This window comes from Engystomops pustulosus, chromosome 2, assembly GCF_040894005.1.
Source record: "Engystomops pustulosus chromosome 2, aEngPut4.maternal, whole genome shotgun sequence".
NCBI lineage: Eukaryota > Metazoa > Chordata > Amphibia > Anura > Leptodactylidae > Engystomops > Engystomops pustulosus.
This window is the reverse complement of record NC_092412.1, coordinates 22,350,300-22,366,586: the sequence shown is the minus strand read 5'-3', so window position 1 is coordinate 22,366,586 and position 16,287 is coordinate 22,350,300. Positions and strand designations below refer to the sequence as shown.

Here is a 16,287-nt window from a genome sequence, read left to right as displayed (position 1 = left end):
TACATAGGGGACAGTATTATAGTAATTATATTCTTGTACATAGGGGGGGAGTATTATAGTAGTTATATTCCTGTACATAGGGGGCAGTATTATAGTAGTTATATTCCTGTACATAGGGGGCAGTATTATAGTAGTTATATTCTTGTACATAGGGGGCAGTATTATAGTAGATATATTCTTGTACATAGGGGACAGTATTATAGTAATTATATTCTTGTACATAGGGGGGGAGTATTATAGTAGTTATATTCCTGTACATAGGGGGCAGTATTATAGTAGTTATATTCCTGTACATAGGGGGCAGTATTATAGTAGTTATGTTCTTGTACATAGGGGGCAGTATTATAGTAGTTATATTCTTGTACATAGGGGGCAGTATTGTAGTAGTTATATTCCTGTGCATAGGGGGCAGTATTATAGTAGTTATAATCTTGTACATAGGGGGCAGTATTATAGTAGTAATATTCTTGTACATAGGGGGCAGTATTATAGTATGTATATTCTTGTACATAGGGGGCAGTATTATAGTAGTTATATTCTTGTACATAGGGGGCAGTATTATAGTAATTATATTCTTGTACACGGGGCATTATTATAGTAGTTCTATTCTTGTACATAGGAGGCAGTATTATAGTAGTTATATTCTTGTACATAGGGGGCAGTATTATAGTAGTTCTATTCTTTTACATTGGGGCAGTATTATAGTAGTTATATTCTTGTACATAGGGGGCAGTATTATAGTAGTTATATTCTTGTACATAGGGAGCAGTATTATAGTAGTTATATTCTTGTACATAGGAGGCAGTTTTATAGTAGGTATATTCTTGTACATAGGGGGCAGTATAATAGTAGTTATATTCTTGTACATAGGGGGCAGTATTGTAGTATTATATTCTTGTACATAGGGGGTAGTATTATAGTAGTTATATTCTTGTACATAGGGGGCAGTATTATAGTAGTTATATTCTTATACATAGGGGCAGTATTATAGTAGTTATATTCTTGTACATAGGGGGCAGTATTATAGTAGTTATATTCTTGTACATAGGAGGCAGTATTATAGTAGGTATATTCTTTTACATAGGGGGCAGTATTATAGTAGTTATATTCTTGTACATAGGGGGCAGTATTATAGTAGTTATATTCTTGTACATAGGGAGCAGTATTATAGTAGTTATATTCTTGTACATAGGGGACAGTATTATAGTAGTTATATTCTTGTACATAGGAGGCAGTATTATAGTAGTTCTATTCTTGTACATAGGGGAAGTATTATAGTAGTTATATTCTTGTACATAGGGGGCAGTATTATAGTAGTTATATTCTTGTACATAGGGAGCAGTATTATAGTAGTTATATTCTTGTACATAGGGGGCAGTATTATAGTAGTTATATTCTTGTACATAGGGGACAGTATTATAGTAATTATATTCTTGTACATAGGGGGGCAGTATTATAGTAGTTATATACCTGTACATAGGGGGCAGTATTATAGTAGTTATATTCCTGTACATAGGGGGCAGTATTATAGTAGTTATATTCCTGTACATAGGGGGCAGTATTATAGTAGTTATATTCTTGTACATAGGGGGCAGTATTATAGTAGTTATATTCTTGTACATAGGGGGCAGTATTATAGTAGTTATATTCTTGTACATAGGGGACAGTATTATAGTAATTATATTCTTGTACATAGGGGGGGAGTATTATAGTAGTTATATTCCTGTACATAGGGGGCAGTATTATAGTAGTTATATTCCTGTACATAGGGGGCAGTATTATAGTAGTTATATTCTTGTACATAGGGGGCAGTATTATAGTAGATATATTCTTGTACATAGGGGACAGTATTATAGTAATTATATTCTTGTACATAGGGGGGGAGTATTATAGTAGTTATATTCCTGTACATAGGGGGCAGTATTATAGTAGTTATATTCCTGTACATAGGGGGCAGTATTATAGTAGTTATGTTCTTGTACATAGGGGGCAGTATTATAGTAGTTATATTCTTGTACATAGGGGGCAGTATTGTAGTAGTTATATTCCTGTGCATAGGGGGCAGTATTATAGTAGTTATAATCTTGTACATAGGGGGCAGTATTATAGTAGTAATATTCTTGTACATAGGGGGCAGTATTATAGTATGTATATTCTTGTACATAGGGGGCAGTATTATAGTAGTTATATTCTTGTACATAGGGGGCAGTATTATAGTAATTATATTCTTGTACACGGGGCATTATTATAGTAGTTCTATTCTTGTACATAGGAGGCAGTATTATAGTAGTTATATTCTTGTACATAGGGGGCAGTATTATAGTAGTTCTATTCTTTTACATTGGGGCAGTATTATAGTAGTTATATTCTTGTACATAGGGGGCAGTATTATAGTAGTTATATTCTTGTACATAGGGAGCAGTATTATAGTAGTTATATTCTTGTACATAGGAGGCAGTTTTATAGTAGGTATATTCTTGTACATAGGGGGCAGTATAATAGTAGTTATATTCTTGTACATAGGGGGCAGTATTGTAGTATTATATTCTTGTACATAGGGGGTAGTATTATAGTAGTTATATTCTTGTACATAGGGGGCAGTATTATAGTAGTTATATTCTTATACATAGGGGCAGTATTATAGTAGTTATATTCTTGTACATAGGGGGCAGTATTATAGTAGTTATATTCTTGTACATAGGAGGCAGTATTATAGTAGGTATATTCTTTTACATAGGGGGCAGTATTATAGTAGTTATATTCTTGTACATAGGGGGCAGTATTATAGTAGTTATATTCTTGTACATAGGGAGCAGTATTATAGTAGTTATATTCTTGTACATAGGAGGCAGTTTTATAGTAGGTATATTCTTGTACATAGGGGGCAGTATAATAGTAGTTATATTCTTGTACATAGGGGGCAGTATTGTAGTATTATATTCTTGTACATAGGGGGTAGTATTATAGTAGTTATATTCTTGTACATAGGGGGCAGTATTATAGTAGTTATATTCTTTTACATAGGGGCAGTATTATAGTAGTTATATTCTTGTACATAGGGGGCAGTATTATAGTAGTTATATTCTTGTACATAGGAGGCAGTATTATAGTAGGTATATTCTTTTACATAGGGGGCAGTATTATAGTAGTTATATTCTTGTACATAGGGGGCAGTATTATAGTAGTTATATTCTTGTACATAGGGGGCAGTATTATAGTATTATTATTCCTCACACGACCGTCAGACGACTATGGCGTACATCGTTCTGTGCCCACAAAAAAGATAGAGCCTGCTCTTTCTTTGATTGTAAGAACGGCGGTGCAGCTCTATTTCTCATGGAGAGGGCTGTGGTTAGTAGAGCCTTTGGATTCCTCTAGATTACCAGGACTAATGATAGCAATAAATCCGTAATAATACCAACGTCACTATATCATCTGTAACTAAAGATCCTAGTACAGGACCACAGATTCCTATAGACCATTATGTCTTATGATGCCTCTAGATCACCAGGACTAATCAAACCAAAATAGGCATAATACTCTTATCATAATTTTTAGGAATAATCTAGATCACCAGAACTAATCCTATTAAAACAAGAACAATATTCCTATCCTATTACCTATTATTTTCGAATAACCTCGAACTAATGATGCCTCTATATAACCAGGACTAGTAACTCCAATACAGGAACACTGCTACTATCATATGACCTATGACATGATACATCACTTAGGACTAGTGATGCCTGTAGATGCCCGGCAGTACGGGGCCTCTATGGCCCTGTACGGGCTACAATATGGCCGTCTTCATCACCCACAAATATTTTTGGACACTGCGTTTGTATATTTGATGAAGTGGGCGTGCTCGGCTTTCTATCCACACACAACATTTTGGTATCGCGGTGCAGGACCGGGCGTCCGCACGCCGTGATTTGTGCTCGGTTATTTGCTGGTTCTGCTCATTTCCAAATCTTCACTTTCTTCCCAAGGACATTTCGAGAATGAGATGAATACTAGGGAAATAAATAAAATCTCTCTGAACCTTCCAGCCTTGAATCCTGCTGGTTAGAGACAGTAATAACGGGAACATGCGGCAATAGTGCACGCCGCGCCTCGTGTTCCCGTACCCTGCAGTCCCATTAGGGGAGCCATAAACGGTGAATAACAATAAAATAAGAGACATTGCCATTAACCATGAAAATAAACCCACTGAGGTGTCTATATTATACAGATGTGCCCAGAATGCTGCCCGGCCCGCACAAATCTGCTGTGTCTTTCCAATTATATTGCTATGGAAGTGTATATACGGATGGCAGGAGGGGTCATAAATATACAGAGTGCAGAAGCTGTGGTCACTCCCTGACCTGGAGCCTGCAGCTAAACTATGTTCAAATTAAAACTAGATAGTAAGGGTCTCTTATGCGCAGGGGCAGGGCTTATGTAGCTGCCCAAATCCTTCGTATACGCCCCTGCGAAGTATATAACATGTTTTTACACAGTGACAGTAATGTGAGTGCAGCCGTAGATGTCAATACAGGACAGTACAGGATAAGTAATGTCATGTATGTACACAGAGACTACACCACCAGCAGAATAGTGAGTGCAGCTCTGGGGTATAATACAGGATGTAACTCAGGATCAGTACAGGATAAGTAATGTCATGTATGTACACAGTGACTGCACCAGCAGCAGAATAGTGAGTGCAGCTCAGCAGTATAATACAGGATGTAACTCAGGATCAGTACAGGATAAGTAATGTCATATATGTACACAGTGACTGCACCAGCAGCAGAATAGTGAGTGCAGCTCTGGGGTATCATACAGGATGTAACTCAGGATCAGTACAGGATAAGTAATGTCATGTATGTACACAGTGACTGCACCAGCAGCAGAATAGTGAGTGCAGCTCTGGAGTATAATACTGGAGGTAACTCAGGATCAGTACAGGATAAGTAATGTCATGTATGTACACAGTGACTGCACCAGCAGCAGAATAGTGAGTGCAGCTCTGGGGTATAATACAGGATATAACTCAGGATCAGTACAGGATAAGTAATGTCATGTATGTACACAGTGATTGCACCAGCAGGAGAATAGTGAGTGCAGCTCTGGAGTATAATACAGCATGTAACTCAGGATCAGGACAGGATAAGTAATGTCATGTATGTACACAGTGACTGCACCAGCAGCAGAATAGTGAGTGCAGCTCTGGAATATAATACAGGATGTAACTCAGGATCAGTACAGGATAAGTAATGTCATGTATGTACACAGTGACTGCACCAGCAGCAGAATAGTGAGTGCAGCTCTGGGGTATAATACAGGATGTAACTCAGGATCAGTACAGGATAAGTAATGTCATGTATGTACACAGTGACTGCACCAGCAGCAGAATCGTGAGTGCAGCTCAGGATGTAACTCCTTTATCTCTTGGTGCATACATTTTTTGTGTCAGACTTTTGTATGTGGATACTAGTTCAGAGGTTGACATCTGAAATGAATTATCTCCTTGTTCGGAGCGCTGTATACTTCCCGTACATGTTTGTGCCAGTTTTTGCCCTGAACTACGTCTTAGTTTGGCCTTGAAGAAACTGCTGAAGTGTGGATGGGTTAAAAATCGATTAACGTGTACCTTGAAAGAGCAGGATGGGGTCTGTAACGTGGAGGCATACTGCTCGTCTTTGTTCCTCCTATACGTTACATGGAGAATTATTTATGCTGCAGATATGTTCTGGAGGACTGTATGAGCCAGACGTATGGGGGATGTGCCAAAAACTACAACACTACAGAGGCGCTCTCAGGTCACCTGTAACTGAAGCGTATTAAAGGGATACAATGGCGCAGACAAGTATTACCGTATCCTGTGGTTCTGCCATCCAGAAAAGTGCGGCTCATTCCAGGAGCCGGATCATGTCCGGGGGCCTAGCACCATTTTAACTGACCCGAAATAACAGGGTAAAGGTTCAGAAAGTGCCCATAAGCCCCATAAGAAAGTCTAGGCGAAGTTCCCCTTAAATATGATGAATATACAGGAAGTCCCCAGATTACATACAAGATAGGTTCCAAAGGTTTGTTCTTAAGTTGAATTTGTATGTAAGTCAAAACTGTATAATTTATAATAGTAGTTCGAGGCAAATTTTTGACAATTGGAGTTTCAACATTTTTTGCTGTAATTGGACCAAGGATTATTAATAAAGATTAATTACAGACACCTTACAGCTGATCATTGCAGTCCGGGACTATAGTAAAGCATCCAAAGAGCTTCAGCAGAGGTCACAGTGCGCAGAGGGGTCCGTCTTTAACTAGGGGTCATCTGTAAGTCGGGTGTCCTTAGGGGACCGCCTGTATATTATGTGGGGAGATTTATCAGTAGTATCTGAGAGCAGAAATGTTCTAGTCTCCCATGGCAACCAATCAGAGCTCAGCTTTCATTTTGCCACAGCAGGTTCTAAAATAAGAGCTGAACTCTGATTGGTTGCTATGGGCAACTAGAAGATGTCTGCTCTCAGACACTTCTGATGAATCTCCCATGATATGTATTTGTCTGTTTTTATTTGGGGAGTCCAGTCTGGATTCCAACTATAGTCTGATGTAAGGGTCTCAGATTTTTTTTTTTTTAGGAAATATGCAGGAGGTTTATTATTATTTAGGGTCTTTTTATTTTACAAAACTATGGATTTTTGTGCAAAGAATTAGTCTATGAGATTGTGTCTGGATTGATGGGAGGATGAAGGATGAAGAGCCCGGATGAGACGGCCGCTCTCCGTGAATTGCGTTGCTGACGGCGTTGTCTTTCTTTCGTCGTGCTTCGCTTCTGTATGAAGCACCTGTCTGCCTGCATTTACATTAGGGGGCTTCACAGAACATTACTAGGTCCCCGAAGCCCCCCCAGCCCTCCTGTCAGTCCCTCCACATCGCGCATTCATTATCCATATTAATGGAAGAGCTTTGTAGATTCATGACAACACTCAAAGACGGGAACAGCAAAAGTTCCAGATCCGAAAGTTAGTAGCGATAGGTAAAAAACAGTGGGGGTCATTTCCCTTTTTTTTCCCCCTCTGTACTGTTTTTGCTCCTCTAGGGACTTTTTTCTTTTTGCCTAAAGTGTCTTTGTAGTTTAATCTCGTTGTCAAATGGTGATTTTTAATTTTTTTTTTTTTTAGAGACTTTTTGGCTCAATTTTTAAAAAAAATTTCTTATGCATGGTTAGGACTGGAGTGTCTTTGCTCGATTATTTGCGCCTTTTTAGCCACAAAACCTTGTTAAATTATGTGCAAACATCTGAAACAGTAGAAATACAAAGACAAAATTGGCGCAAACTTGGAAACTGTTACACGGAGAACTCCATCAGACTAAGATAAATCTCCCCCAACGTTTCTTAAAGGGGTCGTTGTGTCTTGTAACGCTTGAGAAGATGACATTTTTTTATCAATCTGTTTTTTCCACATTTATACCGTCCCTCAAAGTTTGTCTTAATCACGTTTTCTGCAATGTTTCCTGTGCAACATCCCCTGCCCCCCAGACCTACAGGCCACTTCCGCACCTATCAGGGCCAGTAGGGTGAAGCAAAAGTAGGAGGAGTCTTTGTGGTAACAAGGTTCCCCCTGGGGCACCCCTGGTGTAGGTGATAGGTGACCTGGTGTAGCATCACAGCTGGGCTCCAGGATTTATCAGGAAGCCAGAGCCAGCATGTTTCGAGGGGGCGCGGGCACCTTTATGCGCTGGTATAAAAAATAGGCCCCATAGACTCTAGGTTTCAGCCTCTGGAAAGTTCTAGGATGCTAGCCAATGGGACAGCCTGTAATAATACCAGGTGACATTGTACAGTAAACATCATTACAATACATCAATATGCGTAATAAATATTTTGCACATAATATATACACTTCTAGCAACAGCACCTAGACAGGGAACATTTAGGAAACCGCTTGGAACGTTACACTACCTAGATAGCTGGATCTCTGACTTACAGAGCCCAGTATGGTGATCAGTGCTACTGGATCCACTCCAGCAACAATTCTGGATGATAAATTTTGTAATTTTCTAACTCCAGGACATTTACACCTGAGTTATCACCCAATAGCTTTTTTTCAAAAGTCACAAAATTTTGCGCAAATTAGAATTAGAAAGGAAGTTATTGCAAAAAAAAGGTCCTTTTAAAAAAGTCACACATTTTCTAAGGACCATAACTCCTCAAAAGTCAGATCAAGGTGGAAAATGCTGTAACATATATCCGAGCATCAAAATAGCTGGAAAAAAAGGAGCACAAAACCAAACATAAGATACATGTGTTATCTAAATATCCGATATCTATTCATTTATATATATATAATCTATCTTCTATCTCATATCTATCTTACAGTATCTATTTATCTGCTATCTATTCACTGTATTTATCTGCACATTATCCAAGGTGACTGCGCCTAATGTATAATTCATTATGTAACAGTGTGTGAATGTGTAAAACCTTCTGTCCGGTCAATCTATAGGATCCCGGCCGGCACATTGTACGTGTCACCATAAATCACCCGGCCGCTCAATGTGAACACTTATTGATCTCATCTTTGGTGTTGCTGAAAATAATATGTTACCATGTATCAATGTGAAATATTTTATTTATGGCCTTTCATGGATTTATAGGAAATGTCTCAACAGAGATGGAGTGAGACGTTGTGCCGGGTGAGCGCCGGTCGCGCAGAACCAAACCGGTTTCCCCCGTCAATCACTTTACATTTGTTGATACATTTAAAGGGGAAGAGGCTGCACAGTTTAATTTCATCCTTGGGCAGATAGTTAATGGATGTGGAGAGTTTATGGATGATAGTAGAGCCTACTTTTCATTGGACTCCACTAGATGAAGGGTGATGATGGGCTCTATCTTCTATCCACTGGCATACACTTGGAGGCCACCATATAGAAGATTATAATGTATTCTTGCTCTAATTACTATAACGAGCTTAGTCAGACTGGCCCACCGAGAGATTGTTACATGATATTGGGCCCAGAAGTACAGCAAAACCAAATTTGAAGGCTACTAGGGTAAATTTCCATAGTGCCATATTGACTAGAATAATTTTGTCTAGTTGGTCTAATTTCAAAAACATTCTAAAGTGCAATGTCCTCCCTTTAGCATTGGGAGAAGAAAATAGAGGAGGATGTTCTACTTACTCCTCGGGAAGGTTGACTGCCCATTTCTCATACTTCTACTCCCAATGGGACATGGATTATGACGTTTTATGTCAGGTTCGCGATTAGCCTAGACGATATGTGTGCAATGTACATTACATCATTACTGATGGACCAAGGGGAGCAGAAGTTCTAGAGAATGGGCAGTCACTACTAGAGCCAGAGATGCCTTCTGTTATCTCTCTTTTCCTCCATTTCTACCAAATGCCTAACCCTTCAAGGGTTTTCCATAAAATCAATGACCACCATTTTCATAACAAGCTTTTTCTCTCCTAATTAGCTAATAGAGATGTGTCCCAAGTGGAGAACCTCCCTTCTTCTGATGGGGCATATGAAAACACATCCACAGTGGCTATAACCACAGCTTCACTTTAAGAAGACATATACAAAATCCTGTATGAGGTACCTCATATAATTGCCCTGGTGACCCTAATCAATTTGGAGTTTGTTTCATTAAAATCCATCCACCCATTCATGAGAATTGACCTCAAGAATAGTCAAATGGGCGTTAACATTCAATTTTTCTTGTCAATTACCTTGGTGCACTGTATTACAATATGGTTACCACCCTATTGGCTAGTATGAGCTAATTGAGCTCACATATCTACTTCTGAGGGCCATATCTCATGAACGGGTGGAACAATTTTGAAAAACAAATTCTAAATTGATCACGAGAACAGCAACAATGAATAGAGATGTTATGTTTCACTAGTTTTGTGGTCCAGAGATGCTCTACTTTCTATAATTTAGCACAGCAAACTTTACTATTCAACCAGCGATGGTGAAGACTATGGCACCTGAGAGTGAAGGTCACTAGGTCAATGTGTAGGCGCTCATAGAGTGTATGTAGATTTTGCACTATGCTTATGTCTATGCTGTCTTATTTATGTTTTATGCTTTATTGTACTGATATTCAATAATTTTGTCTGTAGAAAGGCTCGACCTGGGTCACCTATCTAGGACGCCGCCTCCTGACTTTAGCTATTGGATTGAGAGCCAGAACAAGACCCCCGTCCACCATTTATCAGGAGGTAATTATCTGATACGAGTTCCATTGCTTATGAATGCTAACTTGATATTTCTGGGAACCTTTGGCACCTAAGCATAGCACCATAGCGTTTCCTGGAAGGGGCTAAAGACTGGATTTATTGGGTGTCAGAAGAGACTAGTCATGAGAGACATGGCTTGGAACGTAGAACCAAAGTAGTATTGGACTAGAGGAACACCAACTATCGAGGACAAGCAAAACTCTAGTAGCCTCCACAATGGGTTGCCTCCTTCCATACAATGGTGCTCTTTATTGAGTTAGACCCTGGGCCCACTGTATGATACTATGAAGGGTACCCTGGTGGACCAGTCCCACCCTGAAAAGAGATGCCTGATACAGATTCCATTATTACAGGCTTAGCTTTGAGCAAACATGGTCTGGTTAGGCAAATGTGATGAGAAATGAGAAGTTAGGGTCACACACTGGGTTCATATGGTGGTTCACCACCATTTCTGGAACGTTCATACTTACGCCAAGTTGAGATATTTGGACACCATGTCTATGTCCATGTCCTCTACATAATCCACTTGCATGCTGAGATTATTTTCTACATGGACCATTTTGTGACTTGAACTTTGGAACACTCGATGGAACGAAAATGGGTTTACATGTTTTTGTGTTCTTGGTGAATGGTGTCCTCCAAAGAGCAAAGTTCAGTACAGAGTTTGAATGCCGGCCCTGACTGGTCAACAGTGACTGGAAGCAGATCTTGGGAGAGTAAAATTGATGAGTCTAGAGACTCAACTGTAGACATCTTCGTGTCCAAGGCGGTTGATTTTTGACCCAATATGACAAGTTGCACCAACTACTTTGTTGACCCTGTATGTGCCCCAACATCCTGCTCACCAATCAAAGTCCTAAATCACAAGCATCTACACAAAGGCTTTACAAGAGACAACCAAAACCTTCATCATTTACCTCCGAATTGACCAGACCTGCTATCTTTACCTTTAATCAATACACTTCATTACGGCGTCGCTTCGACACATTTGGCCGACTCAGTAGTTATTCTAAAATAATGAAATTAGGAGTAAAGGCGGAGTATTGATTAGATTCTGACCGTTCCGTCTTTGTATTCCGCAGACAGTATATGAATCCTAAAATCCTGGCGGCTAAGCCCGAGGCCAGTGTCACTCGCTATTCCTCTTTCTCCCCAGACGCGTGTGATGAACGTGTTGCAGGTATTGGTCAGCAGCCGGCCCGATGGGAAGGGGAATTTATTTAATCTTGTATACATGACTGAGAAGCCGAGGATGTCTCTGATCATGAAGCTTCCGGGCAGATTCATGGTGTATAGGAATATAAATCCAACACTTGTCTGCAACAGCATTTACTGTTGTCAACCTGCAAAACTATACCACACAGGGGACAGTATGGCTGCCTGCTACATATGTACAAAATACAACAACCAAGGCCAAATATAGAGCAGTATTTAAAGGTTCAATGGCGTGGTGTAATATACAGACAGCCCCATAGGTTATCACTATACACCTACATCTATGCCTAATATTACCCCAATACAGTGATCATTAATAATAATTCTTTATTTATATAGCACACACAGATAATGCTACCCCCTATGTAAAAAAATATAACTATTATAATACTGCCCCCTATGTACAAGAATATAACTACTATAATACTGCCCCTATGTACAAGAATATAACTACTATAATACTGCCACCTATGTACATGAATATAACTACTATAATACTGCCCCTATGTACAAGTATATAACTACTATAATACTGCCCCTATGTACAAGTATATAACTACTATAATACTGCCCCCTATGTACAAGAATGTAACTGCTATAATACTTCCCCCCTATGTACATGAATATAACTACTATAATACTGCCCCTATGTACAAGAATATAATTACTATAATACTGCCCCCTATGTACAAGAATATAACTACTATAATACTTCCCCTATGTACCAGAATATAACTACTATAATACTGCCCCCTATGTACAGGAATATAACTACTATAATACTGCCCCCTATGTACAAGAATATAACTACTATAATACTGCCCCCTATGTACAGGAATATAACTACTATAATACTGCCCCCTATGTACAAGAATAAAACTACTATAATACTGCCCCCTATGTACAGGAATATAACTACTATAATACTGCCCCCTATGTACAAGAATATAACTACTATAATACTGCCCCCTATGTACAAGAATATAACTACTATAATAGTGCCCCTATGTACAAGAATATAACTACTATAATACTGCCCCTATGTACAAGAATATAACTACTATAATACTGCCCCCTATGTACAAGACTATAACTACTATAATACTGCCCCCTATGTACAAGAATATAACTACTATAATACTGCTCCCCATGTACAGGAATATAACTACTATAATACTGCCCCCTATGTACAAGAATATAACTACTATAATACTGCCCCCTATGTACAAGAATATAACTACTATAATACTGCCCCCTATGTACAAGAATATAACTACTATAATACTGCCCCCTATGTACAAGAATATAACTACTATAATACTGCCCCCTATGTACAAGACTATAACTACTATAATACTGCCCCCTATGTACAAGAATATAACTACTATAATACTGCTCCCCATGTACAGGAATATAACTACTATAATACTGCCCCCTATGTACAAGAATATAACTACTATAATACTGCCCCCTATGTACAGGAATATAACTACTATAATACTGCCCCCTATGTACAAGAATATAACTACTATAATACTGCCCCCTATGTACAAGAATATAACTACTATAATACTGCCCCCTATGTACAAGAATATAACTACTATAATACTGCCCCTATGTACAAGAATATAACTACTACAATACTGCCCCCCATGTACAGGAATATAACTACTATAATACTGCCCCCTATGTACAAGAATATAACTACTATAATACTGCCCCCTATGTACAAGAATATAACTACTATAATACTGCCCCCTATGTACAAGAATATAACTACTATAATACTGCCCCCTATGTACAAGAATATAACTACTATAATACTGCCCCCTATGTACAAGACTATAACTACTATAATACTGCCCCCTATGTACAAGAATATAACTACTATAATACTGCTCCCCATGTACAGGAATATAACTACTATAATACTGCCCCCTATGTACAAGAATATAACTACTATAATACTGCCCCCTATGTACAGGAATATAACTACTATAATACTGCCCCCTATGTACAAGAATATAACTACTATAATACTGCCCCCTATGTACAAGAATATAACTACTATAATACTGCCCCCTATGTACAAGAATATAACTACTATAATACTGCCCCTATGTACAAGAATATAACTACTACAATACTGCCCCTATGTACAAGAATATAACTACTGTAATACTGCCCCCTATGTACAAGAATATAACTACTATAATACTGCCCCCTATGTACAAGAATATAACTACTATAATACTGCTCCTATGTACAAGAATATAACTACTATAATACTGCTCCTATGTACAAGAATATAACTACTGTAATACTGCCCCCTATGTACAAGAATATAACTACTATAATACTGCCCCCTATGTACAAGAATATAACTACTATAATACTGCTCCTATGTACAGGAATATAACTACTATAATACTGCCCCCTATGTACAGGAATATAACTACTATAATACTGCCCCCTATGTACAAGAATATAACTACTATAAATCTAATGCTTTCAAACTTAGGAACTTAATAACTTTTAGCAGCTTACTTTTGGGGTCACATAAACCCAGAATATTAGCCTCTTAGTTTATAACCTTATGTTGGTATTGAATATATAAAATTACTAATATTAATATCCTGAACCTTTTGTCTGCCTTCACATTGTTAAGGGGCTATCATTTCTTATTCAATGGAATTGCTAACAAAGACGTCTCATCTGACATTGTGTACAAAATAATGGAAGATTCCGTATATTCCGGGAGCTATTTTTCCTCTTTATTCATCAGGTGGAAAAAAATAATTTAGATTTTTCTGCTTTTGTGATAGGCAGTGTAATTACAATTATGTGGTGGAATTATATCAATAATGGGCTGTTTTACAGGGAGACTTTCCAATTTTTTATTTATAATCTTTTATATTTTGTTATTGCTTTCTGCCATCATTGTGCTTAGGGATTCAATAGACATTTTTGTTGGTGGGGGTGGATGGTAGCCAAAGCATAGAGAAGGGTAAAGGGTTTGTCAAAATAGATGGATGCCTAGGACATCACTCAAGACAGAATTGATACCCAACCATTGTCCTTCTTGAGCCTGTTCGGCTCCCCCCAAGGAAAAGCAAATCATGGCAGAATGTGATATGGGACCACTGCACGGAGTCCCCCTTGTTATGTTTCCATACATTCCATTACAAATGCTTTGTTGGATCTGGAAAATTGTGGCAGAGGTAATATAGATCAGATTAAGAGACATTAGCATAAGTGATTCATTGGGGCACATTTACTTACCCAGTCACCGGAGTTCACAGAAAGTGCATTGTCCGATGATAATGCACTGTGCCGAGATTCACTAAGATCGTGCACCCGATATCCTGCATGTGTCGCATCCCCGCTCAGGTCCAACAAAGTTAAACATCTTTTTAGTGGTGCATCCAAGTGCATGGCTTGCGACACGATTTGAAAGTTAAATCCAGCGCTCAGTCCGAATCAGTCGGACTGTCCGACGGCCCACCCCCTTATTTGTGCCGCATGGAAGCCAGAGCAGCTGGGCCACAAAAAGGGCCGTGTGGGACACAATTGCAGTACACCCACTACTTAAATACCTGTGCAAGCCGTTTTACTATTGAAGAACCGGCACAGTCCGAAAAAAGTGCGTCACAAAGGGGCACAAAGCCCTTAAGAAATGTGCCTCATTGTCTCTTTAGAAAATGTGTTATACCTTAGTTGGCAAACATGATTTCTCAAAATCTAAAAGCAGTTCAGGAGCAAAAATTGGCCTAGCTGGTATCGATGGTGATTTAAAGAGTTGACATCTCAATTGACTCAAAAACTGAACAGTTCCACTTGGCAGCTATTGGACCAAGAGATCTGTAAAACAACCTGCACCACCTACCGTGTTTCCCCGAAAGTAAGACCGTGTCTTACATTCTTTTTACCCTAAAAAGTCCCACTATGTCTTACTTTCGGGGGATGTCTTATATTGGAAAAAAACAGTATCCCACACAGTCTCCCATAGGGTTACAGACCCATACGGTATCCCACACACTGTCTCCCACACACTGTCTCCCATAGGGTTACAGACCCATACAGTATCCCACACACTGTCTCCCACACACTGTCTCCCATAGGGTTACAGTACCTGGTACCGTAATGGCGATCGGATCAATTCCACTGCGGTGCTGGGTAGAGGTTTGGAGCCGCTGGTCCAATCAGAGGCTGCACATGAGGGCACGGAGGCTGCGTGTTTCTGTATGCCCCGGCCCCGCGATCTCCAGCCTCCGCCGGCATCAAGCTCCCGCCCACCCTTTGGCCGGCTCCAACCCGCCTCCCACATACCTCCGCTTTCCACCCCTCTGCTCCCGGATCCTGCATCGAGATCGAGCCCCCGCCGGCCAACTCCCACCAGCCAACAATCTCCCCTCCGCTCCGTTTCCCCCCTGCCTCTGTATGTTGTCCATGGTCCTGAAGCAGATACAATTTACTACTTCTAACTTTCCGGGTAAGTCTTACATTAGACGACCCCCCTTACACCCCCATTACGTCTTACTTTCGGGGGTGTCTTACTATCGGGGAAACACGGTAGGTGAATCGTGCAAAATTAAGAGACCAACGCCCACATTTATCAAAACTAGTGAACTCTATGTTTGCCTGTGGAGTGTACAGGGGGTGCCAGCTTTTATCGGGTCTTTATGAATCTGGTGCCCCCTGCACGGCTCGAGAAGTGGGCTCCATTTTTTTTGGTGCACTTTGTTCATGCTGCAGAATTGTGGCACACGTTAGTAATAAATGTGGCACAAACTCCGACGGAGCACTAACACACTTTTAGATGCACGTTGTTTCTTTC

At 39.5% G+C, this 16,287-nt stretch overlaps 1 protein-coding gene across 8 annotated transcripts in view; it reads left to right on the top strand.

Annotated features, from left to right (window-relative positions):
- The window catches only part of TENM4 (teneurin transmembrane protein 4), a 907,493-nt gene that overhangs the window by 600,357 nt on the left and 290,849 nt on the right, over nucleotides 1-16,287 (top strand). For all 8 annotated transcript variants that reach the window (XM_072133988.1, XM_072133989.1, XM_072133990.1 and 5 more), the window contains exon 7: nucleotides 10,119-10,217. In XM_072133988.1, coding sequence (XP_071990089.1) covers nucleotides 10,119-10,217 — 99 coding nt within the window. The remainder of the gene's footprint in view (nucleotides 1-10,118; nucleotides 10,218-16,287) is intronic.